Below are 19,637 nucleotides of genomic sequence, written 5' to 3'. Positions count from 1 at the left end.
AAAGCTGGGGGGCACAGCCCACACGGTAAATTCAGGCTCCCCCCTTGTTAAGGGGCAGATTACCCATCACCGTGGCATCAGGGTCTTTTTTCCAGGAGGAGGGGAAAGGGGTTAGGATGTGGGTACCAGGGCAGCCTGGGGGGTGCCCTGGAGCACGAGGGTGTTCCCTTGGCACCGGGAAAGTGATGACACCCCCCCCCCCCGATTCTGCAGCCCGAGGGTGCTCCCCCAGCACTCCCCCTTCTCAGGGTTATTTAGGGGATCCGGGGTGGGGACGGCGTGTGTCTCTGCCCCCCCACCCTGTGCATACCCACTAGTGACACGCACGTGCCCACACGTGCACACACACACAGAGGACAACCCCTTTCCAAGATGGTTTGACAGCTTTAATCACATGAAGGCACTTGGATCTGGTCCCCCAGCCCTCCCCAGCCCCCCCAGTTGCCACCTCCAGACCCCCCCGGGCCCCGCAAGGGTGCCCAGCGTGGGGGCTGCAGCACCCACGGGTGCTTGCTGGGCAGGGGGCTTCGCTGGTGCCGTTTGACTTGTCGAATATAAAGTGCTGAGTTCAACCCTCCTGGAGGGGCAGGTGGGGGTCTGGGGGGGGGGGGGGGGGGGGCGGGGGCAGGGATGCCGCAGCATCCCCCATCCCACCCCACCATGGGGCAGGGGGTGGAGGCAGGGGCATGGGGGGACCCCCACCTGCCCCTGGCACCCAGCATTGGAGAAGGGCAGTGCCGGCAGGAGCCGGCCAGACAGCACCGGAGAGATAAAACCCCTCGCATCCCCCCCGCCTCCCCAATACTGCCCCCCCCCCCCTTCCCTGGCACAGCGGTAAAAAGGCACCCATGATTTTTTTTTGGGAAACCGTTGCTTTTCCCCCTAAAAATATATGAAACATTGTCCATATTGCGACACTAAAAAAGGCCTGGCTGAGCTCAGCTCCCCCCACTCAAGAAAAAAAACCCTCCCTGAGACCCCCCCCATCCCCTCGAGGCTGGGGGACACCCTGGCACAAGCCCAACCCCACGGGGGTCAGGGTAACCCCAGGCTGCAGGAAGGTGGGGGGGGGGACGACATGCTGTGCCCCCCACCCCTGCCCCATCTGGGGGGCTGGGGCTGGAGTAAGGCTGGGGGGGGGGGACACGCTAAGGCTGGTACGGGGGTCCCTCTCCCCTGGGAGTCGCAGCCTTTAGTGAAGCTGCAGAGGGATGGGGAGGGGGTGCATGCCCCCCCCCACGACGGAAGGAACCCCCCCCACTGGTGACTGGAGTGGCTCCCACTGACACAGTGTAACTGGGGAGGGAGGAGGCCACCAGACTCCCCCCCCCCCCTCCATGGGAAGAAACCGAGGTTGGAGGAGGTGAGTTAAGAGACCCCCCCCCCCCAGGCACACCCCTTGTAGGGCTGGGGCGGGGGCGGCACGTAGACGTGGTGTCCCAAGGCACGTGGCGGGGCATTTGTGGCCAGGGACTCAGCCCTGAGGCCAGGCTGCCCCCCCCAAAACACCCCCCCTAGGCGGGGGGGCAGCAGAAGGCACAGGGGAGGGGTAGGGACATGCCCCCCCCCCGAGGTGATCAGCTGCACCAAGGGCAGATTTAAGGGTATGGTGACAACAGCCCCATGCACCAAGGCAAATATGACACCCCCCCCCATTTTGGGGGGATGGTAAGGGAGAAGTGAACCCTTCTTACATCCCCCTGCAAACAGGGGCCGAGGGCTTCCGTCCCCCCCCCCGCAGCAGGCAGAGCCCAAATTGGGGGGGTCTAGTCCCCCCAAAGGCAGTGGAAAGCAGCAGCTGCTGACCCCCCCCTCCCCACTCGGGGGGACACGGAGGGGAAAAGGACCTGAGAACCGTTTCGGGGAGGGGGGACACAGGTTGTGGGGGGTTGGGAAGGACTGGAACTCCCCCCCCCTAACGGGTCCCCAGCACGGCAAGGCAGCGGGTTACCCACGGCCCCCCCTCCTCCGCAGGAAGGGGGGACACCCAGGTCCCCGGCGGGGGCACCCACATCTCCCACCACCAGCGGGCAGGGAGGGCACCCGCGCCCACCGGGGCTGGGGAGGACGATGCTGGGGGGGGGGGGCACACCGGGGGGAACACCCCCCCCCCTCCCTGCTCCCCAAAATAAGGCACCCGGCTGCCACGGCGGTGCCGGGGAGGGGGGGGGGGGCACTAGCTGTTAGTCCGCTGCTTCTTGAGCACTGCGTACACGTCCTCCACCTTGCTGAGCCTCTCGAAGAAGGGCAGCAGGTCCAGCAGCTCCGTGTCCGCCATGTTATCGAACCAGGAGGCCACCGGCACCTGCGGGCAGCGCGGCGGCTAAGTGGGGGGGGCCCCCACCACATCCCCCTCCATGTCCCCCCCACCCCCAGCCTCACCCCGGGGTTACGTACGGCGTTATCGGGGTGGAAGATGTAGGACGCGGGCGAGTTGTCCACGATGATGATGCGGCGCAGGTCGCGGCCCAGGCGGCTCAGGTCCTTCACGTAGTTGCCGCGGTGGAAGACGCAGGATTCCCGGAAAAGCCGTGCTCGGAAAGCCCCCCATTTATCCAGCAGGTCAGCCACGGGGTCCGCGTACTGCAGGCAGGGAAGCAGGGTCACCAAGGCACGCCGTGCCACCGTGACCACCCCACGGTGACGATGGCACCCAGCTCTCCACCGCTGCCAGCTCACCCCATGCCTCAGTTTCCCTGGCCAGCACCTTGGGGGGAGGCACCGTCACTGCCCACAGGGGACAAGGGGCCAGCGCTGCCCATGGGTGGGCAGCCAAGGAGAGGTCATGCCACCTCAGGGGTGGCTGATGGCGGGGTGGGGAGGTGACGGCACCCACCTTGGCCAGGCTGGCGGTGAAGAGCACGCACTCGAAGAGCTCGCCCATGCGCTGCAGGAACTCGTCCACGTGCGGCCGCTTGAGCACGTACACCTGCGGGGGGGACACACAGGGCACAGGGCAGCGCGCTGGCAACCCGGCCACCCCAGGGGACACACGTGGTCCCCAAGCCCAGCAGGTGGCTGGGGAAGGGGGGCAGAGAGCTGCCCGTGCCCCGTGCCATGAGGAGTGCCCTGCGTGGGCTGGGGGATGCCACCACCCCGAGTTGAGCTGGGGGATGCCACCTTCCTGAGTGGGCTGGGGGGGGGATGCCACCCCCCCCCAGGTGGGCTGGGGGACTCCACCACGGCCTCGCTGGCACATCCAGAGCGAAGTGTCCGGCTGGCTCCGGAGCCAAGTAACCGAGAACAGGCTGACTGCCCAGACCACAGCCTATCCTGGATTACTTGAACCCGGGACCGGCCACTGCAGGAGGGCACCGGGCCAGGACATCCCCCCCACCCCCCCCCCCCCCACCCTTCCACCTCCCCACCCCCTGGAAAGAGGGGCACCCACCTCTGCCCCCCAAGGTGCCAGCCCCGGCACCCTGACGCCGCTCGGTGCATCTCCTGTTCCCCGGGAAGGGGGCAGAGGGGACCGTGCCCCCCCTCCTGCCGGGCACCCCCCCCCGTTACCTGGTGCATGATGCCATCGATTTCCACGGGAATGATGAAGTCGGCGTTGTTCACCGGCTGGGGAAGGAACGGGGAGGGAGGGGGGGGAACAGGTCAGCGCTGGGTGGGCACCCCCTGCCCAAACGCTGCCTTGCCCTCTGCCCACCACGCACCCCCTGCCAGCCCCGCTGTCCCCTCGCGGGGACACCCCATCCGACCCAGCAGGGTCCTGGGTGCCCGAGAGTGGGAGGGGAGGAAGCAGAGCAGGTGGAGGGTCGGGGTGGGGGGGGGGACATGGGGCAGAAAGAAGGGGGGTGGGCCGGCGTGTCCCTCACCTTGAAGGAACTGTGCACCAGTGTCTCGTCCAGGTCGATGACCACGCAGAGCTTGCTGGCGTCCTGCGGCTTGATCTCGGGCAGGAGGTGTTTGACGGCAGCCTGTGGGGACAGGGACGGGGGGGCACAAGCAAACCCGGGGGTCAGCGGGGTGGCGAGGGACACCCCCTCCCCTCCTGCCCACCCAGAGGGGGAGCACAGAGTTGGGGGGGGGGGGGGGAAGCCCCTTTCACCCCCCCCATCCTGGCACAGGGGATGGGCACCCCAGCACTGTCTGTGTTCCCCCCCCCATCCAGTGCCAGGCTGGGGGTGCAGGGGGTGCCCGGGGGCGGGGGGGGTACCTTGGGCAGGGCCCCGTTCTCCTCCACCAGCAGCGGGGCGCTGGTGGTGCCGGCGCGGGGCTCCCCCTCATCCCGGCACAGGCAGCAGAAGAGGGACTGGAGGATGCTGCGGCTCCGTGGCTTCTTGGCGGGGGTCTGGGTACCTGGGGGGAGCAGGGGGGGACACGGGGGGGGTCAGGGGCACCCCCGGGGGTCCCATCTTTCCCCCCCTCCCCAAGCACAGCGGGTGAGCCGGGGTCGGGGTGTTGAGAGGTGGTGGGGGGGGCCCTTCCCGAGCCCCCCACGTCCTTATCGTCCCCTGGCACCCATCCGGCCGCCCTTCCTGCCCCACCCGAAGGGTTTGGAGACCACCCACAGCCCCCTACCCCCGCCAAACGGGTGCCCCCCCCCTTGGGTCCCCCTCACGCGGCCGGAGACCCTACAATAACACAGTGGGTCCTGCCCCGGGGGATGGGTGGTCGTGGACCCCCGGGGGGGGGGGGGGGGGGCACAGCGCCGGGCGGGTGGGTGTCCCCGTGGGCGGGGCCTGGCCGGGGGGAGGCGGGGCTTACAGCACCCCCTTTTGCCCCGCCCCCAGCCTGGCCCCCTCCCCTCTCATTGGCCGGCTCGAGCGTAACCGCAGGCGAGAAGCCAATCAGGGCGAAGCGCCCGCCCCCGGGCGCCGTTCCCGCAGCCCCCATTGGCGGATCAAAGGGAAACTGAGGCAGAGGGGCCGCTCCCGCCCGCCCCGGGGGCAGCGCGGCGCCTCCAATCCCTTCCCCACCGGCCCCGCGGGCCCGATCCTGCCCCCAGTCCCGGCTGGTAGCGGGGCTGCCCTGGGCCAGGGGCCGCAGCTCCCCCCTGGTTGTGCCCCCCCCCCCGCCCCCAGCAGCCGGGCCAGGGATAACGCGGGGCGCCCGTGGGGCAGGGGCCCCCCCCTCGCTCCTGGGGACGGGCCCCGCTCCCACCGTTTCCCCCCCCACCCCGGCCCTGCCAGCTCCCCAGGCCGGCGGGCAGCACCCCGACATCGGGCAGCGGGACGGGCAGCGCTCCCCGCCAAACCGGTGGAAGGATGGCGGCGGGGGCGGGAGGCCGGACACGGGGCTATGCCCCCGCCCCCCCCACACTTTCCCCGCCTCAGTTTCCCCACCGGCGCTGCCTGCACCCCCCCGCCCGGCTCCGGAGGAAACAGCGCAGATACGCCGAGCGCCGCGGCCCGAGCGGCGCCCCGAGCACCCCAGGGTCACCGACGGGGTTCGGGGCGGGGGGGGGGGGGGGGGGGACGACAACATGGGGCACGACGCCCCCCGACAACCCTCCTCCCTCCGACCCCCCCCAGTGCCCCAGCGCATCCTGGGGCAGCGGCACGCGCGGGGCAGACTGAGCCCGCCCGCAGCTCATCACACCCGGATGGCGGAGACCCCCGAGGGGCGACCTTCCCCCTCTCCCTCACCGGGGTGGGGGAGATGGAGGGGGGATGGAGAGGGGAAACCCCCCTTCCCCCCCCCCCCTTCCTCCCCCCCGCCGCTCCGCGTTACCTTTCTCCTGCAGCGGGGCGCTCCCCTCCTCCCTGCTAACCTGGGCGATGATGGACTGGTGCTCCATGGGGGGCAGGGGGGGAAGGTTGGGGGGGGGGGGGGGGCGGTGGGAGAGGGCGGCCCCCCCCGGCGCTGCCCCCCGAGGGGGGGGCGGGGGAGGGGGGGGGGAGGCGGGGCGGGGGCCGGCGGCGTTGCGGGGCGGCGGGCGCGGGAGCGGCGCCGCGGAGGAAACTTTGTTACAACATGGAGTTTCCTCCGCCCGGGCTGGGGCTGCAAACATGGAACCCGGGCGCGGTTTCAAGGAACCCCTTAAAAGGGCAACGCCGAGGGGGGGGGGACGACACCCCTCTTCTTCTTCCTCCTCCTCCTTCTCCTCCTCCCACCTCCCGCCACCGGGGCTGGGGGTGCAGGGGGTAGTGGCTTCTGGGGGGGGGGGGCGGTGCGGTGCGGCACAGGTTTGGTTGGGAAGGACACCCCCCCACACACACCTTGCGCCATGGTGGTCGGCTCCCCCCACGCTCCCTCCGGCTCAGGGATTAACCCCCCCAGATGTCACCCCCCCCCCCTTCCCCCCGCCCCAAGTATTACTCTTCCCCCAAGTGTCGCCCTCCCCAAGTGTCACTCCCCCCAAGTGTCACCCCTCCCAAGGGTCACCCCCCTCCCCCAATCCAGTTGGCAGCCCCGGGGAAAGAGGGAAGTCCCACCCCCGGCATGCGAAGCCCCCCGCCATGCTGGGTGTCCCCTGCAGCAAAGCCCCCCCTGAGCCCGGTGCCTCCCGGCTGGGGGTGGGTTCTCGTCCCCCCCCCGCGTGGGGACACGTTCCCCATTGCCAGGGCAGGCCAGTGCAACCGGGCAACAGGTGCTGGGGGCGGGGGGCGCTGCACCAGTAACCACCTGCTTGTTTCTTTCGTCCCTCTTTCCCCTGCAATTACCCAATTATTTGGGAAATTAACATATATACATATATTATCGATACATATATTTTCTCTTGCAATACCTCCCCTCCTTCGGGAGGAATCAGGGCTGTTTCCAGGCGCTCTCCGAAAAGTAGCTTTTACCGGGTACTCGAGGATGCAACAACCCCCTTCAGGACAAAATCGTGTCCCCTCACAAGCCCCCCATGTGCCGGCATCCTCCATCCCCAGCCCCTTCCCCCCCTGCAAGCCCGGCCGGGCCCTGCCAGGGCACCTCCGCACCCCGGGCAGCATCCGGACCCGAGGAGGGGTGGTTGTCCAGCCGGTCCTGGTCGCCATCTCGGTGGCCGAAGATGCTGCTCCCTCCGTCAGTGCCGCCCCGGGGGCAGAGCAGGTTGGAAATTACCCATTTCAGCTTGTTTGGGGTCTTTCCACCTGCCTCAGCAGCGGTTTGGGATCTTCAGGGGCTGGAATTGTCCTGTCTGGCCCGGGGGGGGCGTAAGACCAGGGACACTAGCGAGGCAGCGATGCCGGCGGCGGCACACCCCGGGTACCGCTCTGCCCCTCCGGCTCCCCGGGGCCGGTGTGATCAGCCCTCGGGGAACGGGGCTGGGAGGGGTCTCGCCCCCCACCCCCGCCAGCGTGGGGCACGACACATGCCCACAGGTGACCCCGCTGGGAAATTGGGTCCGGCATGGGGAGGTACCCCCCCGGCGGAATTGGGGTGCTGCGGGACCTGGCGGGCGGTGCAAAGGCTGGCAGAGAAAAACCCGGTTCCCGCCTGCGAATCCCGCGCTCCCAGCTCCGTGCGGGGCATCGCGGGGCATCCCGGCACCGGGAACCCCGGCGGGATCCGGACTGCGGCTTGGGAACCGGGACACCTCGTCCTGTCGCCTCCCCCGCCCGCCCTGCCGGTGGGCAGCTGTCGTGCCTCAGTTTCCCTACCCTGGATGAGGAGGCAGCCCGCTCCCCTGGCTGCCGCCCCCGTTCCCGGCGGGAGGAAGAGGAAGGAAGAGGCTCTCCTTCCTCCACTCCCTATTTTTGGGCTGACCTGTGCTGCTCCTTTAGCCCAGGTGGAACTGGGCAGGATGGCTGCCACATCCCCAGTGGGGCGGCCGGGCTGCCAGTGGGTGTCAGGGGACACTGCTCACCGTGGGGACAGCTGCGGAGGCCACACACTGTCCCCTCCAGGACCCTCTGTTCCCACTTGGTCGAATCCTGCTCTTCCCTCCCCGATGAGCCAGGCGCAGGCAGCAGCCCTGCCTGTCCTCTAATTAATGCAATTAGGAAAGTCTCCAGGCCAAACACCTGCGGCAGCAGTTGGAGCATCGTTTCCAGGTTCACTGTCCACAGGTTTAGGGACAGATTGGGAAACCGCGGAGCTCAGGGGGATGTTGTCCCTGTCCTGGGGCTGTGGGACAGGCTGGGGACATGGGGCTTACGTGGACAAGGGCCTCATCCTGCATCCCCAGCCCAGGAGCAGGCAGACCCCAGCTGGACGTGGGGGCTGTGGGGTGCAAGGGCAGAAAGGCACCGTGCTCCCCCCAAGGGACCCATCTGTGCCACCCCACTGCCCCCCAGGCTGGGGTCCCAGATGCTGTCCCCTATTCCCCAGTTACCCATGGCCGTGGGACCGCTGCCCCAGGGAGCACTGCCCCATGGAACACTGCCCCACGGCCGAGGCCTGGGGCCGGGCACCTCCTGCTAAGAGCTGGACCCAGGCAGGTGTCCCCGGGCTGGGGGCGTCCCCGGGCTGGGGGTGCCATCCGGAGAAGGGCGATCCCTGCAAAGCACAGCCCGGGGGATCCCCCTGCCCCCCAGCAGAGCCATGGGACTGCTCCCTGCACCCCAGCCCCCAAAACCCCCAACCCCGCGCCCGCTGGGGACGACCCCGAGGTCCCCCGGTCCCCCCCAGCCCCTCGCGGCCCCTCCAGCCCTGTCACCCCCCAGGCAGGGGCACGCCGGGGCCGGGGATGCCCCTTGCAGGCGCAGTGTGGGGGACGGGACGGTCCCTGCTCCTCCTCCTCAGAGGCGACTGGGGTCGGCTGCGCCCTCGGGCGGGAGGGGGGTGGGGGGGACGGGGACAGGGGACACCCCGCTTTTCGGTGGGCCCCACCGCTCTGGCTCCTCCTTCAAGCAGCCCGAGGCCGGGCCAACGCGGAGGCGCGGGGGGAGGCACCGCCCCACTCCGTCCGCCATCGCCCTTTTAAGGGAGGGGAAATTCTTCACATAAACAAGCGCGGCCCCCGGGAGCGGGGGGGGGGGGTGTCCCTTCCCGGGGAAGGAGGAGGGGGGTGGGCACGGTACGGGACGGGGGATCCACCCCCCCCTACCCCCCCCCCCAAATTCCCCCCCTCCACCCCCCGGCCAGGCTGGTTTGGGAAGGAGGATTTGGGGGGGGGGAACGCTGGGGAGAGGGGGGAGCCTTGAAACAGCCAGGGAGCGTCTCGCAAGTGCGGGCCGCGGCGGGGGGGCGAAGCGCGGCGGGACACCCCCCCCCCCCCCCACCCCCCAACCCAGGGTGCGGAGCTTGAGGTGGGGGGGTTGCGGGGGGGAGGGGGGCGACAGCCGCCCCCGGGGTGGGCCCGAGCGGCTCCGCATCCGCATCCGGCGGGGCCGGCGGGCGGGAAACGGGGCATCCGGGGCGGGGAGGGCACGGTGGCCCCCCCCGGGGGAATGCAAAGGGTTAGGGGTAAGCCCCCGCACCTCCCCATCCCACCCCGCGCACCCACGGCCACGTGTGTGCGTGTGGGACGTCCCCTGCCGAGACCCCCAGCCTGGGGAAAAGGAGGGGGGGGTCCCTCCCCGGGGCGCGCAGCAGCGGCGAGGCTGAAGCCAGGTTACAAACACGCCATTTATGAGCTTCCCCCCCCGCCCCGAGTTTAGGATCCCCCCCGCCGTGGGGCTCCGGCCGGTGCGGTCTGGGGGCCGGGGCCGGGCCGGGTGGCTGGCGGCCCCGCCGTCCCCGGGCGGCGGGCGGGGAGGGATGGGTAGCGGTCCCGGGAGGTGATTAGCGGTCCCGGGAGGTGATTAGCGGTCCCGCGCGGTAATTAGCGGTCTCGGGGGCCGGCGGTTCCCGGCACTAATGAGGAGGAGAGGTCTCCGGGGCGGCTCGTTCACTGAAGCCTCTGTGCGAAGGGCCGGGGGCACCTCCCTCTGCTCCCCCGCACCCCCTCCACACCCAGCCTGGACCAGCACCCCTGAATTTGTAGTGGGGGGACACTCTAAAAATTCGGGGGGAGGTCTGCCCGGCTGTTAATCCCTTCCTTGCTGGATGCATCTCCAGCCAGAACATCATCCCCGGGCGTGGTGTGGCATCAAATCGGTGCCCGGTGCAGGGGGCCGTGCTGGGCAGGGAGGGGGGGGACAGTAAGGGGGGACGGGGTCTGTCACCGGGTCCCTGCCAGCGCCGGCGGGTCGTGGGAGACGCCGAAGCTGAACCGGCTGTGGTGGCCTCGGTCCAGGAACCGGGCTCCGTGCGCGATGCTGCATGTCCAGATCTGTGGGGGGGCAAAGAGGGCAGGTCGATGGGCACCCAACGGGGATGCCGTCCCCCTCACAGTCGCCCCTTCCCGCATTGCCAGCCCTACCAGGTAGGTGATGAAGGCCACGTAGCCGGCCAGCAGCAGGCCCAGGGGGATGTGGTACCCCGGGCTCCGTAGCGTGGGCAGAAAGTCCACCACGAAGTAGACGTTGATGGCGCAGACCAGCCCCGTGATGAGGGTCATCAGCACCTTCCCTGGGCTGTGGCAGGGGAGCGGACATCAGCGTCAGGGCAGAGCCCCCACCCCGTGTGCCACCGGGCACAGCGGTCTGGGAGATCTGGGGTTGTAGGTGAGCAAGACCCCAACTGGGACATCTCTGTACCCCACGGCCATACCACACCCCCATGATGGGGCTCTGGGCAAGGGCTTTGGCCACCCTCTGAACGCAAGGCTGGCAGTGCCAGGAGGATGCTGAGGACCCAGGGGTGCCTGAGGGGGGGTGTTGGACGTGGCATTGGGATGAGGATGGAGAAGGCAGTGACGGGGTCTGTCCCGCTTTGGCTGCTCTGGGCATGTGGGAATGAACATATACCGCCGCAATGCCCATACACCAGCTGCCCCCGTGGTGTGGTTTGGGGGGGCAGGATGGTCCAAAGGGAGGATGTCTGCAGCTGGGGCACCCCGCTCTGCCCCCCTGTGTCTCCCCCCACTGTGGCACTCACAGGCCGTTGGTGAAGTCCTGCATGAGCGGGCGCAGGCTGGTGAAGGTGAGGACGGGCAGAATGGCGAAGGGCAGCTGGAAGGAGAGCCGGGTGAGGGGGGCACAGCTGCCAGGCCATGCAGTTGCGGGGCAGGTGGTGTGTTCTCCCCCCCCACACCTTACCAGTATGCTCTGGAGGACATTGAGCAGGTCATTCATGCCCGTGAGGTGGATGACATCCTTGAAGGCAGCCACGAAAACGGTGGGCAGGATGGCAAAGGAGCGGGTGAAGAGCACCCGGGTGAAGCGGGACCAGCGGAGCTGCAGGAAGCCCTGGGGACACAGCGAAACCTGCGCCTTCGCCCTTCACCATGCCTGGAGCACCGCTCCGGGCTGCCTTCCCCAAATCCGGGCTGCGAGGGACACAGGGGGCATCACCCCCTCCTCTGTGCCAAGGCGCTGAGCAGGGCCTTGCAGGGCTGCCGGGTCCCGCTAGATGTCAGCTCCAGCTCATTAAGCAAACGAACTCATTAGGAAAAAGCTGCGTGGGGCACCCACAGTGTGCCTCTGGGAGGGGATGTCACAGGGGGCGGGGGCGGCTGTGCAGGGGCAATGGGTGGGCACTGTCCCCATCCCACCTCCTGGGGACCCGAGACCCTGGTGCCAGCAAACTGCCACCCACTGGGTGGGCAATGCCCTGTGCCCAGCTCCCTGCGGGCATGGGGGGGCAACTAACTCTGCCAAATACCGCTGGGGTGGAGGGACACCCATAGGACCTCCCACTCAGAGCCCACCTGTGATTCCCCTCCCTCCCAGCTGCTCCCCGTGGGGGTGAGGGCCAGCATCCCTGTCCGTCCCTCACCTCCATGACGAACTGCCCCGCGTAGGTCCCGGTCATCGTGGAGCTCTGCCCCGCCGCCAGGATCCCGATGGCCCAGATGTACAGAGCCACCGCCCCAAAATAGCAGCCCAGGATGACACCCTGTGTGAGGACATTCCCATGGGGACCCCAATGTATCCCCCTCCCCAGCCACCCCCATCATCTCCCGGTCTCCCAGCGGGGTGGCAGCACCCAGGGGTCACTGGGGGGGAGCTCAATGTCTCCCACATGGGTACGGATACCCGCTGGGCACAGCCCAGGGCCACTCACCCCCTGGTAGATATCCACAGAGACCGTCTCGTTGTTGGCAGGGAAGATGCCGGCGTAGCGGCTGACGCTGCTGTTGACGCACTTGTTGTGCTGCAAGGCACCGTGGGCATGAGCGTGGTGGCCACCTGGCGGCCCCCACAGACACGGGGGACTCCCCCACATCCCAGGAGATGAGGACGCCCACCCTCCAAGGGATGCTCGCTCCGCCCGTCTCCGCAGCCAGGCACAGCCATCACCTCCCCGCGGGTGCGGGGTGACACTCACCACGTCCTCATTTCGCTGGTGGTAGAAAGCCTCGCCGAAGACAGCCATGACAAAGAGGTTGATGAGGAAGGAGACAAAGAGGGCCAGGCAGGACTCGGTCAGGAAATACATGTTGGCTTCCTGCACTGCCTCTTTCTTGGACCGGTCGATTGCCCGTGTCTGGGGACAGTGGGTGACAGGGGTGCCATGGGGTCAGGAGAGCACCCCTGGTCCCACAGTGTCCCACCAAGTGTCCCCTGAGACACCCCGGGATGGCAGTGCCGACAGCAGTGACTTGGTCTCACCTTGACCAAGGAGGAGTGGAGGAAGATGTTATGGGGCATAATGATGGCGCCGATGATGCCCACGGCCTGGAGCAGCTCCTCTCGCCCGCAGCCCGGGCAGTAGGGCAGGAAAATGCCCTTCAGCACCTCCGCCTGCCCCGGCCTCACCACCACGTACTGGGGACCGGTGGAAAGGGCTACTGTGAGCTGACACCCCCCCAACTGCAGCCCAGTGCCAGGGGGGACACCCCGTGGGGCCAGCACCCTGCAGGGAAAGGGGTGTCCCCAGCTCCCCCCTTCACCTCGTAGCCGAAGCTCAGGGCCATGATGGCGATGAGGAGGCCGAAGAAAGCCTCCAGTTTGCGGAGCCCTAGAGGGGTCAAGAGATGGGGTGGAACAAGGTGGGGGACACCGATGCCGCATCTGCACCAGGGCAAGTGTCCCCCCTGTCTCCCCACCCCAGCACTCACCGTACTTGTCGAGGAAGAGGAAGAAGAGGGTGTCCACGATGGTGATGAGGACCCCACCCCAGAGGGGGATGCTGCGGGATGGCAAGGGGGAGGCGTTAGCCACATGCCCCTAGGCAGAGCAGGGCCACTGGAGGGGCTGTGGGGGTCCCCAGGGGGTGGCTCACCGGCCAGCCGAGAGCAGGCTGAAGGCGATGGCTGTCCCAATCACCTCCTGCATGTCGGAGCCGATGATGGCGATCTCGATCATGAGCCAGAGCAGCACGCGGGGCACCTGGAGGGGCCAGGACCCAGTGAGGTGCCCGAGCCCATGGGGGGACACAGCCTCCAGGGTGGAGACCCCTGTTCCCATCCTCAGGCTGCGGCAGGTCACCTAGAGCAGCATAGGGACTCCAGGAGAGCCCTCCCAGCCTCTCCCACAACACAATGTCAGGGTGCAGGACAGATCCTAAACCCCAGTCTGCCCCCCCCGCCCCCCATCCCTGCACCAGCAGGAGCTGAGAACAGGACCCATCTCTGGATGTGATGCTCCTGGGGGGTGCTGGGGCAGAGGGACGTATCCAGCCCTCCTTCTGGGGACCTGTCATTCAGCCAGCATCTCAGCGCTTGTTCGCTCCCACATGCTGCCTAGAGGGAACCCGTCTTTTGCCGTGTGACCCCCCGATCCCCCCCAGCTCCCCGCACCAATGCGCCCAGGCTTGCCCCGCGTCCCTGCTGCGCGTCGCTGCTGCGCATCGCTGCTGCGATGCCCGGGCTCACCACCCCCAGGGGACATGCTCGCATGTCCCCAGAGCAGCCCAGGACACCGAGACAGCTGCTTCCTGCACCCTGTTCCCATACCAGAAGGGTGTGTGGGTGCTAGATGGGGGGCACTGGGGCTGGGGGGGCTTTGGGGGGCCCCTGGGAGAGGTGGGACTCTCGCAGCATCTTCCTGCTCCTCTCCACCCCCCAGACAGCCCTGTCCCCCCCCAGGACCACCACCAGCCCAAGCGTGGGGTCACCCCAGGCTGTGACCCCCCTGGGGGGGGGGGTGTCCCCGTGGCTGCTCACCTTGGGGTAATAGAGGTAGCAAATCTCGCCCAGGTCCTTCCCCGTCACCACTCCCAGCCGGATGGCCAGGCGCTGGCACAGCAGCCCCAGGACGGTGGCCCACAGCAGCACCCACAGCAGCTGGGTGGGGGGGAAGGAGGGAGGGGGGCAGCAGGGGCTGGGTACTGGGCAGGATCCGGCCGCCCAGGGCTCCCAGCAAGGTTATCAGCCAGCCCGGGGGGGCTGTAAGTGGTCCCCAGCCCAGGCAGAGGGGTGGCCTGTCGGCACCCATGGGTGCCCTCACCCAGCGCCAAGGCCCCCCTCCTCCCCTGTTCCCTTCCCGCTCTCTGGGCTGGGGAAGCTGGATTGCCGTGGCCGTTGGCGCAGGAGAGGTTACGAAACCCCCGGCTGTTTCCTGACCCCGGGGCCAGGGCAGGGGGGAGTGTGTGTGGGGGGGTGTCCAGGGCTCACCTTGAACCCTGCCACCGCCCCGCACTGCAAGTCGGACTCCACGTTGCCCGGGTCCAGGTAGGCGATGCTCATGAGGAAGCCGGGACCGGTGAAAGCCCAGAGTTTCCTAAAGCTGAATCTGGGCTGGGACGAGGCAGCAGGTCAGAGCGGGGAGCTCCCATTCAAAACCAGTGTCCTCCAGTTGCACTCCCGGTCCCCTCTAGCCCATTGCTGGGAAGCCCTGTGCTGCCCGCATGGGCACGTTTCGCACAGGGAGGACACTTCTGCTTCGGGGAGGGAACCGCTGCCCCCTCCCCAGCCCCTCTCCGTTAACAGCAGTGCTGGGGGGGCAGCGAGACCCCCATCCCACATGGGGACAGGTTGTACAGTGATGTTCAGGGGGTTCCTGTGGCTGTCAGGCACCGTTAATTGCATCCCATGGGATTCCATTGCCAACCCCAGCTTTTAACACCTCTCCTGGCCATGGAACCTCCGTCCCTTCCCCTTATCCCTTCGTCCTGGGGGGCGGACGGGAATGGGAGGGTCTGCCCACCCTCAGGCAGAGGTGCCAGCCTGGCAGCACCTACCCCGCTGCCCTTGGGGATGCTGATGAGTTCGTCCAGGTAGGTCTGATCCCGAGTGGCAGGGTGGCGCAGGGACACGGGGCTCCCACCGGTGCCGTAGGTCTGGGCTTGGCCCCGGTTCAGGGACCCGGCGAGGCCTGGGGGGGGGCAAGAAAAGGGAGGAGGGGAGGTGGCAGCCCGCCGGGGGGACAAGGATGCTGGTGGGATGGCAGCCGTGGTACCAGCTTCTGCCCAGTCCCACCTGCCCCTGCCCGGTGAGTCCCATGAGGGATGAGCCCCATTTTTCCAGGGGGGGCGTGAGGGTGGCTATATGAGGGCTATCAGTGGCTACCTAGGGGGGGTCAGATGCCACGTCCAGCTCAGGTGTCCCTAAAAACCTCTGGTCCCAGCCCAGTCTTCACTAATCCGAGAGCCAAGTGCATTTCTGGGCAGGAGGGACAGGAGGGGACGCTGCTCCGGCTCCTGCTGCTGGGTGGGCATGGAGCGGGGACAAGAGGCTGGCACTGGCCCCATTCCCCCCCAGCCCACAGACAGGTCCTGGGAGTGTGGATGAATCATGAGTGGGCTTTGGGGAGGAGAGGATGGGGCAGGTGGGGAAGCTGGGACAGGTGGCGGGGACGGTGCCCACTGTGGAGAGGAGCAGAGCCAGGGGTCCCAGGGCAGAGGGAAGGGGGTCCGGGGGAGGAAAGGGGGCGTGGGGGGCACCCGGGTGTCGCAGGGCTCACCTGGCTCCAGTGATGCCATGGCTGGGCCCGATCCAGACACGCTGCTGGGGAGCCCTGATCTCGACACTGGGTGTGGAGCCCGCCGCCCGGCTTTTAAAGACCCCCCTCAGTTGCCCCCCGCCCCCGAGGAGGAGGAGGAAGTTCTCCTTCCCCACGCCCTGCCCTGGGCTGGGAAAGGGGCCCTGCCTGGGGGAAGTTGGGTGCTATGAATGTGCACGGTCTCAGTTTCCCCACCCTGTGCCAGGAGGGGGGGGACCCAGCGCCTCCCTCCCCTCGGTTTGTGCACACGCACGTGCAAACACGAGGCCCCGACACCAGGCTGCCCGGGGAGGTGGGAACGTGCTTGTGTGTTGCCCCCCACCACACGCCAGCCATCCTGCTCCTTGGGCAGTTGTGGGGAGGGGGACAGGAGACGGTGTCCCACGGTGTGGGGAGGGAGGGCTGGCCCCATGGGAGCAGGGGAAAGGCCGGAGGAGCGGGAGCAGGGAGGAAGCAGGCGTGGGTTGCACAAGCGTGGGAGCAGGTCAAAATGCACCCTCGGCTTCTTGCAGGGGGGGACGGGGGCGGGCAGCACCCAGCCAGGCGGGCTCTGCAGCAGAGGGTGCTCACGCCACCTCCGGGTTGGGGGGGGGGATCCTCACCCCAAAGGTGGGGTGCTCAGCGCCTGTGCGGGTCAGGCTGCTCCCACAAAGTGGGGCACCAGCACCCCGTCCCCAGGGCCCTTGTGGCTGCGGAGGTGGCAGGAGGAGCACCCCAGGCGCGCCCGTGGGTGTCTGGGCAGTACCAGATGCCACCAGGCTGTGCCCCACAGAGAGGTAGGCCTGGGGGTCTGCCACTGGGGAGATGTGGGGTGCACAGGGATACCAGCCTGGCTCTGCCCCAGGGTATGTCCCAGGTTCCCTCCCAGCCCAGGGAAGGGGCTAGAACAGGCAGGAGGGGAGCAGGATGCCTAATTCCCCCCCAGACTGGCACAGGGGGGTCTAGCACGCAACTCAGTACCCCCTCCCCTCCCCGTGCCTCAGTTTCCCCAAAGCAAATGATCCTGGACGGGCAGTGCTGGCAGCTTTATTCCCCGTTAGCCGGAGGGTGGCGAGGTGGGGGGCCAGGGAGGGGACTTGCAGCCCTGGCAGAGGCGAAGCGGGTCCCAGGGGGCTGCTGGTGGGCGAAGGGGGTGAAAAATTGGGCGGCGAAGGAGATGGGGTCGTGGGGCTGATGCAGGAACAGGGCCTGGAGGAAGTCGGCCAGCAGCGCCCAGAGCTCAGGATGCTGCCGGACGTAAGCGGTGTGGGACGCTTGCAGTTCCTCCTGCGGAGGGGTGGGCAGGGTGGGCACAGGCACCGATGTACCCCCCAGCCGCTGTGCCAGGGTGGGGGGGGCAGGGTGCCCGGGTCCTTTTCCACACTTGAGGAGCGTGGGGGGCTGCTGGCCAGCCTGATCCCCACTGTGCCCCCTGGGACACCCTGCTGGGGAGTGGCACAGCGCCACGTCCCCATGTCCCACCATCTCACCTTCCTGTCCAGGAACCACGAGTAGAGCTGGACGTCCTCCTCCCAGTCCAGGGGCTGTTTGGGAAAGGGGGGCCGGGGCTCGACCCCACCTGGCAGCAGAAAGGCAGGGCAGGGTGTTCCCCACTTGGCTGCCAGACAATGGGCAGGGGCTGCCTGTGCTGGGGGGCACAAACCTCCCCCACGCAGTACCTGTCTCACTAAGGACGGATTCATCCTGCAGAAGTACCATCACTGGGGAGCCAACCTGCACCTGCCGAGCCAAACGCCTGGGGGGGGGGAGAAGAGGTGGTGACACCCCCTCTCCTGGGTCCCTGCCAGGCTGGCAGGGCTGGGGATGCCCCCAGACGGACCCCTGCCCATACCCGCTGGGGAGGAAGCTGCTGTGCCAGATGGTGGAGGTGCCCGCGCTGGCGTGCACGGCTCGCTCGATCACTAACACCTCAGCCTCTGACGAGCCCACTGCCTGCTGCTGGGTGCCCAGGGCATGCTGGGGAGGTATGGCCAGGGGTCACCCCTGCCCTGGGGTCACCTCTGCCTGCAGGTGCCATCCCCATGCCCCCCATGCTGGATCCCACCTCCCACATCCCACCCTGGCACCCCCAACCTCACCCACACCCCCCCAGCCCACGGGCCCTCCTGGCTGGTAGCTCACATAGCTGGAGGTGCAGAGGTGGCCCTCGGTGTCAATGGCTGGGAAGACGAGGCCGGGGGGCACTGCCCACCGACACGCCAGCACCCGCAGCAGGAGGAGGCTGGCACCCTCCGGCATCAGACCCTGAAGCTCATCCCGGCCATAGGAGAAGCTCCAGCACTGCAGCTCTGCCTGCGGAGAGACCCGGCCACCTCGTGGGACAGCCACAGCTCCACTATCCCCAGGGATGGCACCCCCCAGAGCCTGGGGGGCACAGCTGGACAGGCCAGCTCTGCCGCCCCCTCCCAGGATGTGACCCATCTGGGGGGCAGAGGGGAGAGATCCCCCCCGCTCAGTCTCACCTCTCCCTCCCTGAGGGTCTTGGTGATAGTCATCCCATGCTGGTGGCTCACCATGTGAGTCCTCTTCTCTACTGGGTGTGCTCTGAGCTGTGGGAGGGGTGGGGGGCACAAGGTGGAGGGCAGAGCCAGGGCACCCGGGCTCTGAGGTGGCACACCCCAGCACCCCTTTCAATCAGGGTACCACTCCAGATGCATTGTGGGAAACTCCCCACCCCAGCTGCTACCTAGAGTAGGGCATGGGGACCAGGCTGGTGGGACGGAACTGGTGTCCCAGCTGGGGAGGGGACACCAGGATGCCCACAGTGACCTTTCATGGGGGGCAGCCCGCAGGAGGGCATCATTGCAGAGCCCACCCCAGGGCAGGTGGGCAGGAGACGGGGATGGAGACCTGCAGTCACCACACTGGTCACCTCCAGGCGCTCCTGCTCCTCTTGCTCCAGGGTCTCCAGCTGGGTGGTCACATAGGCTGACAGAGCAGAGCCACACTCAGCCCACCCCACTGGCACCACAGCAGTGCCCCCCATCCCAGCCCTGGGGGCCAGTGGGACGGGGATGCTCCAGCCCTGGGGAGGGAGGGGGACACCCCAAGCCACCCCCGTCTCACCTTTGAGGGTGCTGGAGCAGAGCACACCGTCCTGTCTGCGGCGGGAGGCGGCTTGGACCAGGAGGCAGCTCCGCACCGGCTCACCTGTCCGCTTGTAGGGTGCCCACCGGGCTGACACCCACCATCGCCCCTTGACCCCGTCCCTCGGCTGGTCCCCAGCTGCCACCACCTCCAGCATCTCGGCAAAGAGGCAGCGCTCCAGGTCCTCCGGCCCTGCACGGAGGGACCATCACCTCTGCCCCGAGGGCTGGTCCCCCGTGCCCTGAGGGTCTACCACCCTGCCTCTGTTCTGCTCCCCCCTGCCCCAGAGCGGACCAGGCTGAGCCCCCCCACCATTTACCCAGCTCAAGCCCACGGCCCCGTCCCGCGGACCTGGTGCCCCCCACCCCCGCACCGGGAGATCCCCCCGGCACGGCGTGGGCGACAAGGGGGAGGCCGGGGGGAGTTTGGGGCGGGGGAGGCGGGACACACACACCCACCGATGAAGTTCAGGAACTTGGCGGCTGCCTCCGTCAGGGCCGGGGTCTCCTGCCGGCACTCGGGGGGGGGCTCCATGCCTCGCCGGGGGGGCTCCTACTGCCGGACCCCCGGGTGAGGGGGCAGCGGGTCTCCTCCAAACCACGGTGCCCACCTGTGTAACCATGGCGGGGGGGGGGGGACGCAGTGACCACCCTCCCCCCGGCCTCTGCAGCAACCCCCCCCCCCCCTCCCCGAGCCCCTGTCGTTCCCCCACCATCCTCCTCCACGGACCCCCAGCACCCCCCGCCCCTCAGCAGCCCCCCAACACCTGCCCCCCCGCCCCAAGACCTGCGCGGCTCT

At 68.4% G+C, this 19,637-nt stretch overlaps 3 protein-coding genes across 6 annotated transcripts; all 3 read right to left on the bottom strand.

The window, feature by feature from the left end:
• Positions 1–819: 819 nt before the first annotated feature.
• Positions 820–5,769, bottom strand: CTDSP1 (CTD small phosphatase 1). Its single transcript, XM_054210104.1, has 7 exons — positions 5,683–5,769; positions 4,166–4,308; positions 3,825–3,926; positions 3,511–3,567; positions 2,837–2,929; positions 2,398–2,583; positions 820–2,305 (listed from the first exon to the last, which is right to left on the bottom strand). The coding sequence occupies exons 1-7, from the start codon at positions 5,747–5,749 to the stop codon at positions 2,177–2,179; spliced, it is 777 nt and encodes a 258-aa protein (XP_054066079.1). The 5' UTR covers positions 5,750–5,769; the 3' UTR covers positions 820–2,176.
• Positions 5,770–9,446: 3,677 nt separating this feature from the next.
• SLC11A1 (solute carrier family 11 member 1) lies at positions 9,447–15,770 on the bottom strand. 4 transcript variants are annotated; one of them, XM_054210189.1, is made up of 16 exons: positions 15,714–15,770; positions 14,992–15,125; positions 14,426–14,548; positions 13,976–14,095; positions 13,093–13,199; positions 12,929–12,999; positions 12,761–12,828; positions 12,480–12,635; positions 12,196–12,354; positions 11,932–12,021; positions 11,644–11,763; positions 10,965–11,114; positions 10,804–10,877; positions 10,187–10,340; positions 9,988–10,096; positions 9,672–9,891 (listed from the first exon to the last, which is right to left on the bottom strand). In XM_054210189.1, exons 1-16 carry the CDS (start codon positions 15,730–15,732, stop codon positions 9,821–9,823), a joined length of 1,725 nt encoding a protein of 574 aa, XP_054066164.1. In that variant the 5' UTR covers positions 15,733–15,770; the 3' UTR covers positions 9,672–9,820. The 4 variants fall into 4 exon arrangements, with proteins under 4 accessions (XP_054066161.1, XP_054066163.1, XP_054066164.1 ...); XM_054210187.1 differs by having other exon boundaries at positions 9,881–10,096; XM_054210186.1 differs by lacking the exon at positions 10,187–10,340 and having other exon boundaries at positions 9,447–10,096.
• Positions 15,771–16,778: 1,008 nt separating this feature from the next.
• On the bottom strand, positions 16,779–19,373 carry CATIP (ciliogenesis associated TTC17 interacting protein). Its single transcript, XM_054209804.1, has 8 exons — positions 19,298–19,373; positions 18,819–19,031; positions 18,625–18,680; positions 18,215–18,301; positions 17,874–18,044; positions 17,411–17,708; positions 17,222–17,310; positions 16,779–17,018 (listed from the first exon to the last, which is right to left on the bottom strand). Exons 1-8 carry the CDS (start codon positions 19,371–19,373, stop codon positions 16,779–16,781), a joined length of 1,230 nt encoding a protein of 409 aa, XP_054065779.1.
• Between the last annotated feature and the right edge of the window lie 264 nt (positions 19,374–19,637).

Source organism: Rissa tridactyla, chromosome 7 (genome assembly GCF_028500815.1).
Source record: "Rissa tridactyla isolate bRisTri1 chromosome 7, bRisTri1.patW.cur.20221130, whole genome shotgun sequence".
In the NCBI taxonomy this organism is placed as follows: domain Eukaryota; kingdom Metazoa; phylum Chordata; class Aves; order Charadriiformes; family Laridae; genus Rissa; species Rissa tridactyla.
Note: the sequence above shows the minus strand (reverse complement) of the source record. Positions and strands in the feature narration are given on the sequence as shown.